This window comes from Lepisosteus platostomus, chromosome 14, assembly GCF_059453375.1.
Source record: "Lepisosteus platostomus isolate fLepPlt1 chromosome 14, fLepPlt1.hap1, whole genome shotgun sequence".
In the NCBI taxonomy this organism is placed as follows: Eukaryota; Metazoa; Chordata; class Actinopteri; order Semionotiformes; family Lepisosteidae; genus Lepisosteus; species Lepisosteus platostomus.
The window spans coordinates 5,458,289-5,479,118 of NC_142624.1; the positions used below are offsets into that span (position 1 = coordinate 5,458,289).

The following is a 20,830-nucleotide window of genomic DNA, read 5'->3' on the forward strand; positions in this document are numbered from 1 at the left end:
GAGTTCTTGATTATATATTTTTGCTATATATATTTTGCTGTGCATATCCTGAATTTGGCCTTACAACCTTTAAACTCGGACCTTCCTTGACATTTTTGGAAAGATCCTCCTCTTCTCCTATCATTCTGCTGTAGGCTTCGATCATGTTCTTGCCTGCTGGACCATGGTTTTCCAAATTCTTCCTTCTTATGCACCTTTGGGTTGTTTATCCCAATAAGAAGACCCCCTACAACTGATAGTAAATCCCCCCCCACCCCATTCTTTCCACTTTCAATACAGAAAATCTATTTCAATATCTATTTTCCTGAATAGATCCATCACCCATTTTGGTTACACCACACCTGAGAGATGGCTACAAGTAACACTGTATAGAATTTTTACATGTGAACATTTTAACTTCAGATGAATAGTGTGAATTGTCATCATCCATGTGATGATCATCATTATTTCCTAAGGTCCTTAATTCTTTACATTTTGTTAATGCCCTGGATATAAAGAATTTATCAATTGAATATGCAGCCCTTCAATCTATGGTGTTATCCATATTTCCAATGCTGGGCAAATGTTGTTCTACACATCTGGAAAGTATGTGGTCCCACCCATCCAATAAACCTGCTCTTGAACTATTTTTTTACATGTACACAATCTGTCATCGTGCAGCTCTGCAGTGTGTTTCAGACTCATTGACGAACTGGAATATTCGGCTGATTCCTTTCAGAGGAACAGTAGACCTTTTTAGGCTATGTGCTCCGGAGTGGTGAGAACTTAGAGTCCGTGTTGATTTTTAAAAAGCAGACTAAACACTTTGAGGTGTTATTTTAGGTTCCCAGTTACTTTTATTATTGTAACTGTATTTTTCTGTTTTTCAGTTATGGGTTTTCACAGAGAGAGCTGGTGAGTTGCGTGGAAGGGGTGAAGGTGATTCAAAGGAAAAAAACAACTCTCTATAATCATGTGTTTTACAGTCAAGGCAGCAGAGACTTGATTTTTTTTTCTTTGCCCAAAACCCCCATGATTCAAACAGGAAACTTTTCTGTGTAGTCGTACATTCCATCTCAGACATTCCCTGCAAACAAAACAGGAGCTTTCGGATCAAAAGAAACTCCTATCCTCCCTTCCCTGGCTCGGCTGTCTCTGGCTGAGATGAACACTTAAGAAAATGCAAATATAAATATCTAAATTGAAGGCAAAATATTCCTTAAGATGCAACTAAACTACAGAATGCCTTTTAATATGTCAGCTCTTGTCAGTTGCTGGAGATGCAATTAAATCTGTATATATTTTTTTTTTCACAAAGGATAAGAAAACACTGCACCAGAGATAAAGACGAGATGACTAACAGCGTTTTAATTCTGCCAGCATATGACTGCATCTTTTTATTCAGGAGGTGACGTTTGGGCATAATTATGATAAAAATACAACATAAAGCTGGCAAATATAATGAGGTCTCATTAGTGCTCCAGTTTTTGGTATCAGGGACAACAGGCTGCTGACAGCTCTCTTTACACCTGGATGTTTGTTATATTTCTCTGCCTTGCTTGCTGTGAATAAAAAGTAAATTAAAAAAATGTACCCAGGAAAAGGCATTCCATTGTACCTGTTAAGCATAATATTGTATATTCTGATTACCCATCTACCTCCCTTGTACTCAGTTGTAGAATTACAAATAATATATGTATGGACAGATTTATGTTATGCTACTCAAGGAGATCTACCTTTGAAATTGCAATGAGAAATTTGTGAAATGTATTATTGTCTTGTCCTGTATATTGCTTCAATTCACAAACCCATGTGCAGATTTCTCCCTTCAAAATCTTAGCTATTAGGCATTTATATACCATACGTAATAGTCTAGTACCCAGCCCAGTACATACACACTCTCCAATTTGAATCTTACCTTTAATCAAATAAATAGAAAAGGGGATTGATTGTGTCACTATATTAATAAAGGACCTAACAAAGCTTCTTTCTATCATTAATCAAGGAATTAAGATTTACACGTTCCTTTATATACAGTAAATGCATATACAGTGTATGAATTTACTGTATGTCAGATTGAGAGCTTCAGCTGCTTTTGGGCTACAGCACATATTGGAGCTTCTTCAATGGAAAGAATGCTGGAGCATTTTGTGTTGCGTCTTGTGTTTGACACCAGTCTCCTCCTGTTTTGAAACATTTGACAAATGTGTTCCCACAGTCTGTAGATCCCCAATGTGTGGGAGTGTGCCCTGTGATGGACTAGCATCTCTTCCAGAGTGTATCTTCCACCTGATGCCCTGAGCCCAGAGACCCCTAGGATAGACTCTGACTCTCTTTTGAGTTTGAGTTTTCTGAAGATAAAGTAGTTACTTGAAAATGGATGGATACAAAAGCCATATTCTTGATACTAAAAATCCCAGTACTTAATATGAGAGAGGTACAGTAAAGAGGCTAGTACAATGTATACTTACAGTATGTTTTACTCAGATAGTGTTATTATTCCATGCAATGTTTACAGCACAATTATAGTTATTATAGCGCTAAGTCTTAAATGTTGTGTTTGAAGGAATATTCCAGAAATTCTGATTGGTATTTGAGCACAGTTCCACAGTAACGTAACTAATTATATAAGCAGAATGGACTTTGGAGTTTACAGGAACGTTTTGTCTGCTGATACAAAGGTATCCTTACTTATTGGGCGGGGCTTCACAATTCAGCATGACAATGACCAGCAACATATAGCCAGTGCAATTCACCTGTAGTAAAAAAAGTACAAAATCCTAAACTGGACAAGTCAAACTCCAGTTGTAATGTGAATTTAAATCCAGATGAACATTCCAACTGATTCCAGCAGGAAGACAATGTTTAGAAGAGAACACCCTTCAAATAGGCAAAAGCTCAAATCAGCTGCATCTAAAATGTTTAGTGTTTGGTGAGCTCAATAGATCCCATACTTCATACAACTATTCTCTCAATAAAATACCGACTTTTAAGCTCTGACATTGTCTCAAGGTAAATGTGTCACAAAACGTATGGTCTCTTGAACTCACTGTGCTGAAGTGGAACTAGGTTTTGGTTCAAATAAGTTCATATGCGTACACAAAATTGCCCAAAAATAAATGTTATCATGCATTACATGACCACAAATACAAATTGTTTGACTGTAAAGGAAAAGTAACAGTTGTGATTTCACTGAACCAATTCTTTTGAAGAGCACTGTATTTTTCATAAATTACAGTTGCAATTTTTACTACATAAACCAGCATTAACCCATGATCTTAGATTTTGTCCTGAAGATGAAAAGTGTGTACACATCTTTGTATTTTTATTAATAAACAGTTTACAATGAACTCATACAATACACATTTATATACAGTATGAACAGCTACAGGCTTCTTTTTCAGAAAGTGTTTAAAGTCAAAGACACACATACAGTATACCAAAACATACCTAGACAAGACTTTGAAGTTCTTACTCAACATCCTGTGGTCTGATGACTCACAGACAAGGCTCATTCCAAAACCTGGGCCAAAGTTCGTGAGGAGACAAAAGGGAGGGTCTGATTAATGAGTTTATATTTCAACATGAAAATATTCTGTTAAGCTTGGTGTCACCATTCTGGTGTGAATCTGTTTTAACCTTTTTAACCCTAAAAAGCATGTCCCAGAACATGGATTTGAAGTCATGCCTTGCAGTAAGCTGCAAAGTGAACAAGTATTCCTTAACTCCAGTCCTTTTATGGGATTGATTCTTGAATTGGACTGAGAAGCCATTGGGGTGATGTCACTGTAATACGTTCCTATTAAATTGTGAACCCTTCTGCATACACAGAAATTGCTGTATTTTACCAAAGGCATTTTGAAGCACTGGTTACATCTTAGGTCTACCTTGCATGGAGTGATGTCCTGCCAACGAGGTACCCTGTCTTGTGCCCGTTGCTTGCCAGGATAGGCGCTGGCTTCCCACAACAGATGGAATTTTTAGTTTAATTGTTTTCCTGTCAATTTCATATCTGACATTTGTAATCTTCACTTTTCACAGAGAGCCCCCTTTTGAATGATATATGAATGTGCTGATATTATGTCTGAGGCCCATCAAGTACTGAGTGTACAATTTGTGGTAATCAGAATGGAGGTGAAAGTTTTCACTTTCATCCAAAGTCAGGAGTAGAAAACGGTTGCACATCTTGTTCTTTTTGTGTAGTGGTCAATTTACTGGACACCAGAGGTTTTCATTCAAATCTAAGGGTTGATGCCCCTAGCAATTCTAAACCGATATTGTTTCAGTAAATGTCCTGCAGTATAAATCAGCTCTCTCCAGATCAATATTGTGAATTAATTCCCAATTGACTGCACTGATGTGACACAGGGCTTCGGTAAGAAACATGTCCTGGAGTGAAAGCCAGTGTCTGTGTCAAAGCACAGCCATCCTGGCTCTTGAGTGGCATTTAAATCAAGTCTTCCTAGGCAGTATCTGTTCCTTTATATATAAAGATGTCAACAGTAAGACTGTTGGGGTATTGCTTCCGCCAGGAATTCAAGAGACTGTCAACCCCCTGCTGAGGCAACACTGAGGAGAAATTGCATATCAGTGAGTGCAGTGTTTGTATGGCTTCAATGCCAGCATATTTCTGCATTCATTCGAAGGCTTCATTGTAGAGAAAGAAAAGAAAACTGAACTACAGGTACATTGCAGGCTAGATGGAAATGATGAAGCTCCTCTTACATTCTAATGAGTGCAACATTTGTAACATACTGTATGTAAGAAAGAACATCTGAACAAGACAGAAATAAGGGAAAGTCATCTGGCCCATCAATCTTACTTGGGTAGCACTAGTTTGTAAAAGGATCTAGAAAGAAGCCACTATACCTTCTTCAACAGCTTGCTGCAGATTCAAATCCGTGTAAAGACTTATTAAAAGAAGTGCTTCCCGTTCTCAACTTTAAATGGACTGCAAATCAATTTTCACTTGTATTCTGGTTAATGTTTTACTTTTGAGCCTAAAGAAAGAGACAGTCAAAGCTCTACCACCTATATTTCCAGGTACTGTAAGAGGAAGGATAGCAATCTCATCTTTTGAGGTACTGAGGAAACCAACGTCGGCAGCCATTTCTCACCCTGTATTTCTGCTAGTGCTCCCCCTTCTGGTCACTCAGTGTCTAGCAAGGAGGAGCCAGACAGCCTGTCCCACTCCTTTCTCATTACTGTCTGGGCTCAATCACATAAACTCTCTTCCTCTGCTTCTGGGGTTCAAAGCCCAGGAGGTGATGGTCACTCCATTGTCACCCTCCTCAACTGGCTCTTCTTCAGTTCCGCCTGGAGGCCGCTACCACTGTTCTCAGACTGGCTGTATCTTTGTCTCTAAGCTTTTCTGCTGCTACAGTTCGGCCTGCAGGAACTCATTCTCCTCCTTCAACTTGTTGTTAGCCCATTGAGTGCAATCCTGTAGCATTTTCTCCTAATCAATAAGATGACTGGTGGCTCTATCAATAGAATTCCCAGATTCTAAATCACCCTGGATTTTTACTTCTGATAGCCACAGCATTCGGGAATCAGCTTCTTAATCACATTTGTGGGAAGAAATATATCAAATTGCTCACCTTGCCATTTTGTCCTTTAGTCTGTTATGGTTTCAAAATGCAGCTCCCACTGAGGTTAGGGTCAGAGTTGAATCATGGAAGGAAATGCTGACCTCAGTAAGTTTGTAAGACTCACACAAGGAGGGCCTGACCACTCTAGTCCCTGTAGAGAAGACAACAAAATTCCTGAAGTATGAAACATGAAATGAATGGAACAGTCGGCACTTAATTGCTGTTAAATATAATGTACCGTCACCCCCACTGGGCTCATAGTGGAAACTGGGCCTGGGACCAACCCCTGTTGCCTGGGTGGCTCCACACTAAAACACTCATGTATGCCAGCATTGGTTGACCCCAGTAGGTTTTCAGAAGTCAGTGATGCAGCCAGCAGATTGGAGTATGAAGAGATATTTATTTTTAAAACCAGGTCAACAGCCCTTGCGATTCAACCAAGAATAGAGTTATCTCAGTTATTATGTTATTCTTAGAACTGCTTCGTAGCCCCATAGAGGGCAGAGCTTGTACCCTTGTAATGAAGTAGGGAAGGCTGCAGGACAGGACGCAAAAGCGAAAATGAGGTTGTTAGTCTACTTTCACATACGTCCTGTTTCGCTTCTCGCTTCAGTCTGAGCCAAGCGCAATTAGATTCTGAGCATATCGCCACACACGTTGCATTACTTACTGCTGAGCTGTGTGGTGTGCCCTGGAGTCACAGCTCTAACAGCATGAGGATTTAGCATAATTGCCTTTTATTCTGTCTCTGGAGCTTTTTCTGGAGAGCTTGTCATGTGCGTCCTGGGAAAATAGGTAGGCCCCAGACCTGCAGGTATTTACACAACACAGCAATACATCTTCATCAGAAGTACCTCAAAGCATCTGAGTGAATTATTTACACCCAGTATTCCTCTCACAAGTACTCATCCATCCAGCCTGACTTTATAATGCGTATCTCTGTGTTATCAACCTTTCTTGGATGTTACAGATATCCAGTAATTTCCCCGTATAAATTACTGCATCGCTTAAATGTTTTCTGCCATTGATAAGCTATTATGCCTTGTGGCCCTGGGTTTATTTCTCCACATTTTTCCTGTTTAGGTCAGGGCTCTGACTTCTTCCCACATAATAAAAGAGGGATGCAGGCTGATTGGCTTCTCTTGTATCTGTCCTTTCCAAAATGGGAGAGGAGGGTTCGAATGGATTTCACCTTTGGAGGCAGGGTATTCTCAGTACACCTAGAAACAGATCCAGAAAGAAACTGAGCTTGCCTAGCCTTCACTTTTCGGTCTCATGTTCAGAGACATGCAAAAATGGAGACAAATTCAGTATTATAAAATCCATGAATCACTCCATCCATTTTCTATTTAATTCAGGGTCACAGGGGTAACGGGCCCAGTAAGAAACGGGCACAAGGCAGGGTACACCCTGGACAGGATGTTAGTCCATCACAGGGCTCACACAGACACAAACACAGACACGCACACACTCACACCAGGGCCAATTTTCCCAGAAGCGAATTAACCTGCCAGAAGAAAATGGACTGTCGTTAAGCCTGAGAAGCATAAAGTAACAAGTTAGCTTTTATTTTATTTGGACAACTCATCACATCGACTTTGTTTTGTTTAATGAGTGCTTCCAACGAAAAGCATCAGTTAACAACTTTGAAGCCTTTTCGCTCTTGTGGAAAATGTGCTTTATTTTTTTCTAACTTCACAGCCTTCCTAGTGACAAAAAAAAAATGCATTCCTCTGCCAATGTTAAATAATCTTTTACACAATTTACACATTTTGCGCAGCACTTTTTAAATATTTTTCCTTGAAGGAGTGTTGACTGTTGGCAAAGGAGTGTAAAACTGAATAACATCCTGATTTTGTTCTCATATTCTTCTTCAATGTTGGGAAATGATAGGTCTTAACTGGGGCTTCTCCTTCTGTTTTCAGCTGTGTCCATCTTTAAGGTCCCTGGAGTCAGACTGGAGACGGAAATTCGGGACATTTTCAGTCCAGGGAGGAAGAGCAGACCTGCTCTGGCACCGCTCACTAAATGCTGGTAACTGCCACTGATCTCTTGTGGCCAGAAGATCTTCTGGAAATTATCACACAAAATCACCATCTTCACTCTGGGTTACCATCACATCAGACCCTTTTAGATAAGTATCTTCTCCATAAAAAGGGTGAAAACCACAGAATGGACAAGACATTTCAGCCTGGGGAAGAACTCCCTGTCGAAGTTTCCTGGGGATTCCAAAAAAAAAGAAAGAAAATGCTTTCCCATTTCATGTAGACACAGTATATGAAACAGTGGTCACGTTGAAAAGAGAGATGAAAGAGTGGTCACGTTGATTAAGAGACTTTTTCCATAGTTAATGTGGGCTCTTAAGATTTGGTCCTTCTGAGTGTTTTGAATTCAGAGTGCTTAAGAAAAGAATACCATGCCAACGTCACTAAAAATCTGATTTTGTTCCTCCTTCTTATGGAAAATATCAACTTGCATGCTCTCAATGATTCTTCTCTTTTCATTTGTTAATTTGTGGTAAAGATTGACTGACAGGCCTGTTGTTTAGGGCTCAGTTTAAAAAAGCATCTGTAGGCGTAAACACTTCAGAAAGTTCATGGGTGTTTTTGTGTCTGTATCTCTTTAAAAAGTGAACCCTTAAATTGCTGTGCCTGTTTCATGTCAGCATATGGGGTCGCCAGCAGTTTGCATGCTCTGAAGCTCTCCAGTAACAACATTGGTCACTGGGTTGGTGGAAATGTCAGCGTTTGGCATTTTTTAGGACACAATGCTTTTAGGAGTGGTCGCAAGGCTCAAACAGAGGGAAAAAAAAGGACTGACAAGGATTCTTAAAGAATTCTTAAAGAAAGGATTCTTAATTTGAAAACAATGATGCTCATTGAGCCTCATCATCTTGTGGTGGTGCAAAAGAAGCAAAGATGCAAAAGATGAATGTGAAGAAAATAGGCTTACATATGGAATTTATTTTCTGCAGGAAATGACTGCAGGAATGATTACAAGTCAGTGCAGCTGAGGTGAAAGCGAACTTGGTTCCTGCTTTCTCTCCAGTGCGTTCATTGTAAACTCCAAGAAATGTTCAGGAACAACTCTGTATAGTTTTCACTGCTACAGTTTTCCGATTATGAGGGAAATGAAGCTTAGGTTAATACATCACCATAAAAAAAACCCTCAAAAGTTAAACACCTTTTTCAGCACTCATTTTCTGAGGAAGAACTGAAGTTTAAGATTAAACTTTTGGAGGAGGTCAAACCATCACCTTTCCAACTTTTGCTCAGTTATATAAAAATATTCTTCAAGTGGGATTCTATCTTATCTCTCATAAGTTGGGGAGTCCAACATACTTGTTCTTACGGTCAGGCTCTCAAGTGAAGACAATAAATCAACTGAACTACTTAATTCTGACTTTAAAAAATTTACGAAATGCAACAGAGCTGCAGTACTAACAATATGAAGTGGTTTGTGCTGACGTGTAAATGACCTATGAAAAATTTCTGTAGGACTAAAAAAACCTGTAAGACAAAACAATTACAGATTCCTGTAAACATCCTATAGGGTTATCAGTGAATCTAGAGTAGAGAATTGTGCAATACTTCTTTAACAAATAAATAAAGTATTCTTTTTTGGTCACTTTGGTCCTATGCAAACTCTCAATAGCTCTGCTGATGTCATCAGAGAAGCAGTGGTTCTGTTTTTAGGTAGACAAATCACTGCAACCTTATGGGGAAGTGAGGCCTAAATTTGGGCTTATAATAATGAGTTTAAAGAAAGTGAAAAAGAAAGCTTGGGCACTGCTTGATTGTATCATGATTGCAAACTCTATGGATTTCAAGAAACCAAAAATGAAAATCCCTTTACAAAGTCTTAAGGTTTTTGGTAATGAGACTCGAGTCCAACAGGACATGAAGCTAACTTTGGTGGACATCAAAAATGAATCACCAAGCATTCATATTGGCTTGGCATTCAGTGAAATGCAGAGCCTGAAACTGCCTGAAACAGGGTAATCATTATATACTTGACTGCTCAATGTAATAATTGGGTCTAAACTGTATATTAGATTACAATAAGTCTCTGACAATCCCTAAATAAACGCTTTCAGCTACAAGAGGAAAATACTGAAGGCTGCTGATTCCCTTAAATGAACAAAAAATGCTTTAACATTTTAAAGGAAACCAGAACACAAAATATTTTGTAGATTCTATTGGTACTGTATCTTAACCAATAAAAACAGTCGTTCAGTGTGTTGGTTGAGCTCTATCATGCAAATGTTGTTAGTTCAGGACTGGGTCAGTGGGACCATGTTGGTTGTGACCAGGAGTCACCAAACGTCTGAACATAAATTAATAGTTCTGTGCTGTTTTGACTATCTAGCCAAAAGCAACTTCTGTGTAATGTCGGTTGTGACCCAGGCAGAGTGGAGCTTTCAACATGATAAATGGCAAAGGGATCTGGTTGCGTGTGTGTGTTACAGCAGCATGTCAACATTTTTCATTACAGTGTAAGTGTAAGAGGTCCTGAAAATCGATCACAGCCAAGCAACTGGCATAAGGCAGGGTGCGCCCTGGACTGGACGCCAGTCCATCGCAGTTGGTAAATCCAAATTAAGGGCAAAAAATAATTTACAGATTTATTTAGACTGAACTCTTTGGTCATTGAATGATTTCTGAGAGAGAGTGGGAATGGATTGCATGAGAAACCAGTGTGTATTTTAAAGTTATACTTTCCCTCCTCGTAGAAAAACACCCAAAATATTTTTTTTCTACCTGGTTTATTGATAATCTTGGATAATAGTTCTGGTGCTTAGGCTAAAGAATAAAAGCATGAACGAAAAACATTTAGATTTTCAATGCTTTTTCGGTATCTGTATTTCTTTACAAACTGAGCCATTACATTGTTTTTCTTGTTTTATATCACCATACATGTTTTCCTAAAACTGTGCAAGTGAATCTCTCCAGTAACCCTGCTCATCATTTCTTGAGTTAATGCTTTTACCAGCCACTGAAGCTAGGATGAAACTCTCTCATTAGCTTTGTGTGTGGCAACAATATTTGACACAGACAAACAGAATATTTGTAGCATCCCCATTTTTTTTTAGAGGCATGCAAATTATCACAATACACTCACCCATTAAAATTAATTGCTTTCCTTAACCTAACCTGACACTGTTAATTATGTTCTTGGCCTGACCAAGGCCAGAGAAATGAAACAATGGGATGTTAGCAACTTAAAGTTTAGAACTAAACTAAAGTTTATTTATTCTGTATTTATTATTAAACTAAAGTTTGTTTATTTTTTCTGTATTTATTCTTTAAACATGTATTATAATCTTCAAAAAATGATTGCTTCTACTTTACTAAAACTGGAGACAGGAACAGCTTTTTTCACAAATATACTGTACTTTTTTAAAACGTTTTGCCCTTCAGTGTAATGGTGCCCTAAATTTGGACTTGGTTTAGTTTTAAGAGCAGGATATAAATAATTGTTCTGTGGATCACTGGATTAGGCAGTGATGACAAATTCTTTGGAGGTCTACTAAACAGAACTCCAGTTTCCCTTGAAATAATTAAATCGAATATAACAACTTCAACTCAACAGACAAAAGCTAACTTTGGTTTCCACCAAAAAAAGCATTACCAAACCATTCATATTGGTTTGGCAATGAGGTAATTCAAGATCTTAAAATTCCCTAACTGCTCTCAGTATTATTATTATATACTTGACTGCCCAATATAATAATGTTTTTTAACCATCTAAACCATTTATTAAAATGGAATAAGTCTGTGGACAATTCCTACACTATAGATTTCTAAACAATTTTGCCTACTTTCTTCTAAATATTTACAATACTTGTAAATATTTAGCATCTCTGATTTTGACATCTAGTCTGCCCTGTTTTGTTTTTTGGTACAGTAAATGCCTATGTAAAAGTAGACTATTGTTAATTATTGCATCACATGTGAAATTAAAGTTAAATAATATTTTCTTTGTGAGTTTGTCCTAAAGTGTTGTGTATGTAGACAAAATATGTATAACTTAAACTTACATTTAAGGAATTGTTTTTGGTACGGTGTTATATACACAAAGAATGTATCCATTAAAGAAATAATATTGTACTTCCATGTTTCTCTAAACCATATAATCTTTTGATTATTCTTTGTGATTTTTGCAGTATTCCTAAATGAAAGCACATAAGTACTTTTGCACACACATGCACGTACTTATTTTAAAAAAAGTGAAGTCTTAGAATGATCACAACAATCAAAGCTAAAGATAGAGGCACAAAAATGCTTTTATAATGTAATAAGGTTCAGCAGTTTATATTTCAAATATTTCTTTCTAATTTAAATTGTTGAATTTTTCTTAAAAACACATAAATCAATAAATAATCAACAGCACGTGACAGCCTATTTCATAAACACAAAGGGAGCAATGTTGGAACTATGCTGATCATAGCTTTAAAAATGCTCTTTCAGACATCTTTGCTCAATCAGAATAAGTAACAATAAATAACTGTATATAATGAAATATTTACTTAAACACCTCACAAACTTATTTTCAGCCCTAATAATAACTTGGAAAATGTCTGTCTGCCTCATTCCATACTCCACATAAAGAGCTCAGAGGAAAAGGGTACTTTGGTCCCTCTGTACATGTTCAGGGGGTAAAGAAGTAAGAAGATTGGCTCTCTTTCTCATGGGGAGAAATCTCAGGAGAACACTGAAGAATATCCAGTTCAACACAACATACATATTTCTGGGAGGTGAGGGGAAACCAAGCATTTGAACAGGCACCAAAAACTTCCGTGACATGAAAGGAGAGCATGCAGATTCTATATAGACCAGGGTCTTGGCCGAATTCAAACCTACGACCCCAGAACTGCAAACTACTGTGCCAACAAGTAACAGTTTCAGTATAATGTGGTGTGATGTAATTATTGGAATACCACAATGATCCATATTTAAACGACTGCTCTTCCTAATTTATAGCAATAACCTAGATGCTGGTAACGTTGACAGATCATGGGCAAAGTTGAGCTCTTATGGTCCTGAACCCTTCATAATCACATTGTTCTTACTGGACAAACTTTTTATACCCCCTTTTTATACATTGTTTTGTAATATGTTGTAACTTTCTGGTTCCTATCCAGTGTATATGGAGGTCTGCTTGTATACTTCAATTAGTTTTATGTGTATATGCAAATTATATGTTTAGAATTTAATTTTATGTGTATATGCATGACGTGCGTACAATTTTGGTCACCATAAAATGAAAAATGCAAAGATTTAAGGGACAGCCCTGCAAAGACAGAATAAAATGACTGAGTCTTTTTAGTCTTGAACAGAGAAGACAACTACAGAATCCGATTGAAATTGAAGGTCCTCAAAGATACTGTCAAGCCAGTGGAGGTCTTCAGAATCAAACAGTAAAACAAACAAAAGGACAACTAGTGGGAACTATGGTCAAGTGCAAACAGCAGGCACAAAAATGACCGTGGTTAAAGTGTTGAAGATGGTACCCTCCTCTCCCTGCGTACATAACCTTTTTTTTGCTGCATTTATTTACGGTAAAGCTGGCTTTCAAAGAAATTGCTCCTGAGCAGGTTCAAAATTAAAAGGTGACGTGTGCATTTATGTGAAACACCTTACACGCCATTAATCACTTAATCATTTCGTCACGCCATTTCATTGAAAGAAATATAATAGAGTTCAGCACAGCTGCCAGATTACAGAGAGCAACACTCGGGGCTTGATTCACACCCAGTCCACCACATATGACAAACAAAAGACAGCGTCCTCATGATCCACAGATGCACCTGAGAGTTTACTCTGGCACAGCAAAGTCAGTGCTTGCTCACACAATCAAGCAATGTGTTGCAGTAGATATAGAACTCCTATTAGTCAATTTCACCTCAATAAAATAGAATGGGTTTAAAACACGGCATTTAGCCTCCATCTAATTCTGCTGTTCAAAAAGCTGCAGAAATGCTAACATCTCTTGCGTAGTATAGTCCAGTAGGAGATTCTGAGATCCGAAAATTTATAGATAGTTTATCATTGAAGTGACCTACACTTACCACTCTGTGTCAAGGTACCCAATTTTTCCAACAGATTTAACACAAACAAGTTCACATTCAATAATAAAGTAGTAATAAAAATGTCATACTGAAGCTAACGATCTGGACAGCAGCCTTTTACTATAGAAGTCGTTGACAGGGAAGTTAAGAGAAGTTGTTTCAGCACCTCTTTACAACCATTATTTATACCTATTTCAAAAACTTTGCTGTGCCTTACAGTAAGAGTATTAACACAGCTGCCACAGGCACCATGGTTAGCTAAATTCTACAAAGGAATTCACCATTCCCTTGGATCTGGCTAATTTAAAAAAACTGGATGATACTCGTTGGCCTTATGCATTTGCAGATGAGGGTTTCAGAGTCATGAAGAATAGCTTTGGTTCTGCAATCTAAAGAAAAAGCACAAATGATGGTTACAAATATCAAACTTGCTCTGATCCTTGACCCAGCAACCGCCTGACTGGGTCCAAAACATTCAAAATCACTAAAAGCCCTCAGAAAGCTACACTCCTTGCCTTGAAACAAAAAGACCACTTCAAATACTACACAGACAATTTCACAAAGGGATTACAGCTAACCAATTATTAGTAGTTTTAGGGTAGCGGAGCAAAGCCTTGAGTTTGTGGAAATTTACAAGATTTTGTAAGCAGAATTCGACATTTGTATTTACAGAATATGAGAGCCATTAAAAACCACTCTCTATGTACGAGTTCCATGCCACAAAATAAGGCCGATAGTTTCCTCAGTGAAGAATTTGGCCAGCACTTTGGGTATGCTGGCCAGGCATGATGGTAAGATAAAGTTGGCAGAGGTCAAACCAGCTATTCATATATACATATACTTATATATTTACACTTATATAGATATAAATGAAAACAAACTTAATCTCAATTAACCCAAAAAATGTCTTCATTCCACATATCAGTGCTATGAGTTTATTTTGGACTTACTGTCCCAAAAGGTGTACAACAATTTACGAACATGCAAAAATCGGTTGGATGTATAATTGTTTCAATCAATTCAAGTGTTTCAAAACAACAATTTTGAAGAACTTAAAGGGGAACAACATATTTATTCCACAGAAGGAAAACAGGATAAAATAGCTACACTGACGGTAGAAAAACCCTTAAAAACCTATAAGCCTATTACCTAAACCTATTCCCAGTGACTAATGATTTTAAGTCAAGTGAAAAAAGGGTCACTTTGAGACCTAGTTCCCCATTCTCATCCCTGGGGCTTCCAATCCAGTAATGTAAACAATGGAGCATATAATATGGTTTTAGGATGGTGATTAGTTTGGGCCACCAAAGGTTTCTTTCAGATTTACATGCTCCTTCTGTCTCAGGTAATGAATCAACACCAAGGAGAATTTTTTGAAACAGTTTCTATGAACTCTGTGTCCTCAGGGAACACAAAGAATCCAGCATTGCTAATAGGATTATTAGCAAGGTTGGTTCCAGTTGAAGGAGATTAAGAATGCAAGGAGTGGAACTTTAAATTGCCTTTATCTTACCCATCAATTCTTGTGCTTATTTGTTCTGTGCATTGTTCGTATTTGTAGCAGTTTAAATGTCAAATCCAATTAATATTATGCACTTGCTTTTATTGAGATTAGCTTAATCTTGCATTCCTTTTTTAGCCTCAAATTCCTTTTCTTACCCTGGTATCAGAATGGTTTCCTTTTTAATTTAATTTTTGTTTAATATAATTGTTGAATATCCTACATCTTTTTCATGACTGTCTTTTCTCTTGAGGATCTTGTTTCCATAGTCCTAGGAGGGAATATCTTTCAAATGTCATGCTTTCACAAAGCGTAGCAACAGTATAATGTTAAAATCTTTGACTTTTTAGATTAGATGTCTTACTATCTATGATTTTTACTTAAATTTTTCTCCTTTCATAGACTCAGTATTTCTCAAAGAGCCATACATAACCCACGCTGACATATACAGTGTCTTGCAAAAGTATCCACCCCCTTTTAATGATATCCCTTATAATGATATCCCTTTTTGTTTGATTCCAAAATGATGTACAGTATATACATTCTTCAGGGTGCATATCTTCATTAAAAGTAGAATGATCACACTGCAAAGGTAAATCAAAAGCTACTTGCGGACTTTGTCTGTATTCACTCCTTTGCTGTGACAATTCCTAAAAAAAGACTTTGACACAGCCACGCAATTAGTTGAGTGGTCTGTGTGCAATAATAGTGATTCATACGATTTCAAAATAAATAAACCTAGTGTCTAGTCCCCCTGTCAAGCGGTGAATTTCAAGCAAAGATTCAGTTAAGACCAAATAGCCATCAAAACAAAACTGCAATCTTCCTCCTGATTTTCTAACTTCTTTTAGAAAGATTATATGATTGAACCTGTAGCATATCAAGCTTGGTGAAAATCAGGAAATACAAAGGTGGAGAGGCACTAATATAACCCACTAATCAAGAGAGCAATGCCTTCTTATTACCGGTACTGTATGTTGGGGCCTGTACTAAATCACTGTCAATGTCCTGTCATTTGGGTGCTGGCAGGAACCACAGTACTCACGATACAGTAGTTGTCCACCATGTGGAATGGTTTTCTTTCCAGTGGGATTGCATGGAATGCACTTTTATTTAGCACATTCCATGAGGAGAGGGCAATGGTGATGGTGTCCTGACACTGAAAATTGAAGAACAAGTTGCAAAATGTCTTTCTTGATATTTTCATTGGGTGTGATTGGCCTTAACCACGAGAACAAAGAAACCTTGTTCCAAGTTTTGCTTGCTTGCGTTGCTCCAATTCTTATCTATTTGTTTTTTTTTTCACTTCTCACTCGCACAAAATGTAACATCCCAGTTCAAAGGACATGTCAATGAGGAAACACACATATAGATCCGTTCCTGAAGAAGATGTCCCGAGGATTGCAACATCGAAGTTACGCGTTTACATGTGCGACAATAGTGCGACAATAGTGAACTTGAAACCTTTCAAATTAAATGGAAGCGGAATTTGTGTCATTCTGCATGTACCTTAACCGTACGGAATGTTGGATGGACATGCATATGTGTTGATCTGACGTGATTGGCCAAATCCCCAATGACTGAAGTATCCCATTAAATCTGAACCCGCCAGACCAGGAGCGATTAGACCAGAGACCAGGTGGATGCTGCACATTGGTGGTGGTGGAGGGGAGTCCCCATTACCTGTAAAGCGCTTTGAGTGGAGTGTCCAGAAAAAGCGCTATATAAGTGTAAGCAATTATTAAATTATTATTATTACTAGGCAGAAGAAGAATACATGCTGCAAAACAATGGATACAAATTCAGAAGCATTACAACATTGATTGCTAGCGGCAGTTACCCTTCTTTGCCAATCATTTGATCGTTTATTCATTAATTAACGTGTCAATGCCAGTTATGCATTTGGCAGTGTGATGATATGATAGAGGGGCTTGGAGTGTATGTTTTAGTGCTCTGGATCATGTGTAGGAATTAAATAACATCCTTGAAGATGAGTTTCCTTCTCGTCTTTATTATTTATTTGTGGCAGGCAAAAAAAAGAGACTTAATTACCTGGCAAGAGAGAAAAGAAATGTGTCACATAACCACCATTTCCAGGTTTCATTTATCATATACAAAATCTGAAAAATGTGAAAAACTGTTTTTAACTAAAATTCTTTAGTTTTTTTTACTTCATAGTGTTATTGGGATAACCCGATACACAGTGCAAAGAGGAAATCAATGAACACACTGCATCAATCTATCATTAACTCCATCTTGTACGCTGAATTTGAATAATGAAATTATCCTTTTGTAGAGGACTCTTTTATACACTGGCAATAATGTGACACTGAAGAGGCTAGCAACTTAGAAACGGCAACAGTGCTCTAATAAAAAGGTGTTCTATAGCACACACTCCTGAAGTAAGCTAAACCTCATGATGAAATTTTGTCATCTGGAAATACTTGGTGATCTTGGTTTTTTGGGGGGGGCTCCACCTCCTGTTATTTTATGACCCATATGATTGAAAATATTAAACTAGTCATCATTACTGGAACATGATGTCTCACATCCATCTATCCATTTAATTTCTAACTGCTTACTCCTACGTACGCATTTGATAACCGTGTACCTCACATTATGGATGGCATGTGTTCACAAGACTGGAGTTGCTTGATTTATCAGAGGAAAAATTTCCAGCTTGTATTTCCAGCTGAGCTAATCCCTGTTATCACTGTTTATTTTTCTTGTTCTGTTTAGGTTTATCTGTCACTTTTTCCTTCCTTCTTTGAAAAGCAACCCACGTTTCAGGGTGTGTCTTAAAACACTGCCTTTTCAGGGTCTTATAACTCATATTCCTAATGTGCCAATGACTCGATCATTCTTTGGATCCATCTCCAGCGACAAATTTACTGCCTTAACCTTTTTTAACTTTCACCATTATGCTAAATGATGCAGCTAAAACTGGGCACCCACACCTAATTTGCAATGTGCAGCTGAAAAACTTCAGTGTCTTTTGGAATGACACCTGTGGTGTTGGTTCTTGTGGAAGAACACTAAAATTCTGAGTCAGATTTGCACAAATATTGGATCATGGATTCGAAATTTGGAGCCAGTTGATGATGAATAAAAGTGGTCTGCAGAAATATTAGAGACAACGGTCAGTCTTGTCGATTTACAAGACAGTGCCAGGTGGAACGTTTGGGGGCAATTTACTGGTGGTGATCTACATATGGGGTCTCCAAAACTTTCACAAACCAGTAGGCTTCATATATAACCTATACAAAATTAATTGCTAGTGATCTGGGACAATTTAACTGTGGTGAATTCAATAGGTGATTTGTTAAATTAACAAAAAACAAAATTCAGAATCAATTCAAAAGAGTCTCCTTAACTGAACTAACTCATTAGCCACAAACTTACATATGTTTCTCATGCTTTTAAAAAAGATTTAGGTGGCAAATTGGTACAGTCATTTGCTCTCAATGAAGATGCATTCAAAACTGATAGCAATTACCAAAATAAAAAAAAATCTGGGTGATAATTAGTAGTGTTTTTTTTAGAATGCTGGCTTCTCTTTTAAAACAGCACTTATGCCCAGCAAGAGAATAGTTTTCACACTACAGCTGATATAGTTGTAATAGCTGCTTGATTCGACTGTTAAATTATTGTTCTACATTTGAACCAACCAGCAGAATTATTTTCAGATTAAGTTGCAAGAGATGTTGCTTCCGTTTCTTATTGGATACTGTGCTCACATTTGATCAGTTTACATTACCAACACAAATATGCATGCTGTCTTTATTTGTTCAAGCTACAGTTTCTGATGTATAAACAATTCTCCCACAGAAATGTTTAGAACATTTGATAGAACGTTTATGATAGAATAGCTCGATAAGGTTGAAAGCACACAGACCTGCCCAGACTCATGTTCCTTAGACCTCTATAACCTTTTAATGTACACATTTCATTCTCAATGGCCTGCTTTTTTGTAATTCGCAAATGTTATCCATATATGGGGAAATGCTTTGTTCTCTTCCATAAGCTGAAATGATTTATGACCATAAATAGAACAGATGTCATAAAGGTGACATTTGTGGTTATTTTCTGAATATTTGGCCTTAGAGGGGAAATATGTATACTTAAGCAACATTAACATTCTGGTCTAAAAATAAAAGATCCAAGCATAAAACTATTGAATTTTCATATATAGTATTTCTGAAAGCAATGTAACAGAACGAGGATCTTCACAAAACAATGTAACTTTTCAGATTTTTATTTTTGAGCTAACTTTTGAAAAGGTAAACATTTTAAAGATAAATAATGATAATACATTATTAAGATAACCCAAAAGAGCAATTTATCTCCAAATCTAGTGTTTCTTCAAACTGTCCTTCATTCTCATTATGTTCATACAGTATGATATTTTGTACTATTATACTGAAAGGACCTGTACTTTTTCACTTTTGAAAAAAGGTCATGTAATCCTAATCATCTATTCATATTCATCCATTGATGAAAGTTATAAATCATGAAGACCTACACAAAGCAAAATATACATACTGTATAGAGATCTATACAGTCTCTCTGCTGAGGTATGGTATGGAGACAGACAACAGCTATGAAGGTTTGCCTTGCAGGACAAAAACAAGAATATCAAAATACAATACAAGCTCAAACATATCCTCCAGCTTCAAGTTAGCGAAAGCAATCGCCATTGTTTCCATTCTTTTACTCCCAACAAATGCAGATATCTGTGGTCTCCTCTATATCTGCAACTTGTACACATCAGTCACCTTCTTCCATTAAAATAAATCATGAACTGCTTTAGAAAATGGAAAACAAAGAACACTGATCTTTTTTACATTTGATATAATTATTTGATAGATAGAATGTTGTGAAGGCTTTTTTAGAGTTATCCTTAGCCCCTTTTTGACTTGTTAGATAAAAATTATTCCTTCCAGATATATACCGCAGATCCTTTAATCTCGCAGAATCTCAAAGCACTTTACAAATAGACGGAGGCCCAATTTATCCACCAGCACAGTGCAGCCAAGATGACACGAAACAGCAGCCCCACTACACAGCAGATCTGTAGGCACCGTAGAGAAAGGAGAAATTGCTTCACCGAAATAAGGAGGAACTTTGGGAAGTCCAGATTGTGCACTTTCGGATTGGCATTTAGCCAGGACAGCTGGGTTACATCATCTTATCTTGTCATACTTATATCACAGTGTTTTCCATCATGATACTAAGATAATGGTTTGGGGTTTTCTGCTCAAAAAGGAAGAGCACTACCTGCTGGTCCACCAACACTACTTCATCTGCAATATCTGCCATATTTCTAAATAGGACATAATTGACCCTTCTATGCACGTTTCAAAACACTTTCTCAATATAATAGCAAGCCCTGATGTACACTTCATTGTCACAAAAGTCCCCAATAATACACTAGAAAAGGATGATTTTACCATTTAAAATATAATTGCAGAATAGATGGTAAAGATGTTAGTAAATTATTACCATGAATGCATCGGGGACATTCTATTTATTAATCATATTTATTCTTAATATTTCTCAACTTGTTAGCAAGGTTGTTTACAAATGCAAACTAGAACTCACAATCAGGTCTATGTACCACAGTTCTTAATTTCAACTGTTACCAGGACACCTTCCTTTCTAAAATGTCCGCAAATTAATATCTTATGT

General features: G+C 37.3%; 1 protein-coding gene and 1 long non-coding RNA gene across 4 annotated transcripts in view; one reads left to right on the plus strand and one right to left on the minus strand.

The window, feature by feature from the left end:
- The window catches only part of cdk15 (cyclin-dependent kinase 15), a 311,761-nt gene extending 300,081 nt beyond the window's left edge, over window positions 1-11,680 (plus strand). For both annotated transcript variants that reach the window (XM_088606689.1, XM_088606688.1), the window contains one exon: window positions 7,496-11,680. In XM_088606689.1, coding sequence (XP_088462815.1) covers window positions 7,496-7,608 — 113 coding nt within the window. In that variant the 3' untranslated portion in view covers window positions 7,609-11,680. The remainder of the gene's footprint in view (window positions 1-7,495) is intronic.
- The window catches only part of LOC148648773 (uncharacterized), a 117,363-nt gene that overhangs the window by 13,186 nt on the left and 83,347 nt on the right, over window positions 1-20,830 (minus strand). The window contains exons 3-4 of one of the 2 annotated variants that reach the window (XR_015926456.1): window positions 5,580-5,721; window positions 3,430-3,502 (exon numbers count right to left, since the gene is read on the minus strand). This is a non-coding gene — a long non-coding RNA (uncharacterized LOC148648773). The remainder of the gene's footprint in view (window positions 1-3,429; window positions 3,503-5,579; window positions 5,722-20,830) is intronic. The other variant, XR_015926457.1, reaches the window with a different exon arrangement.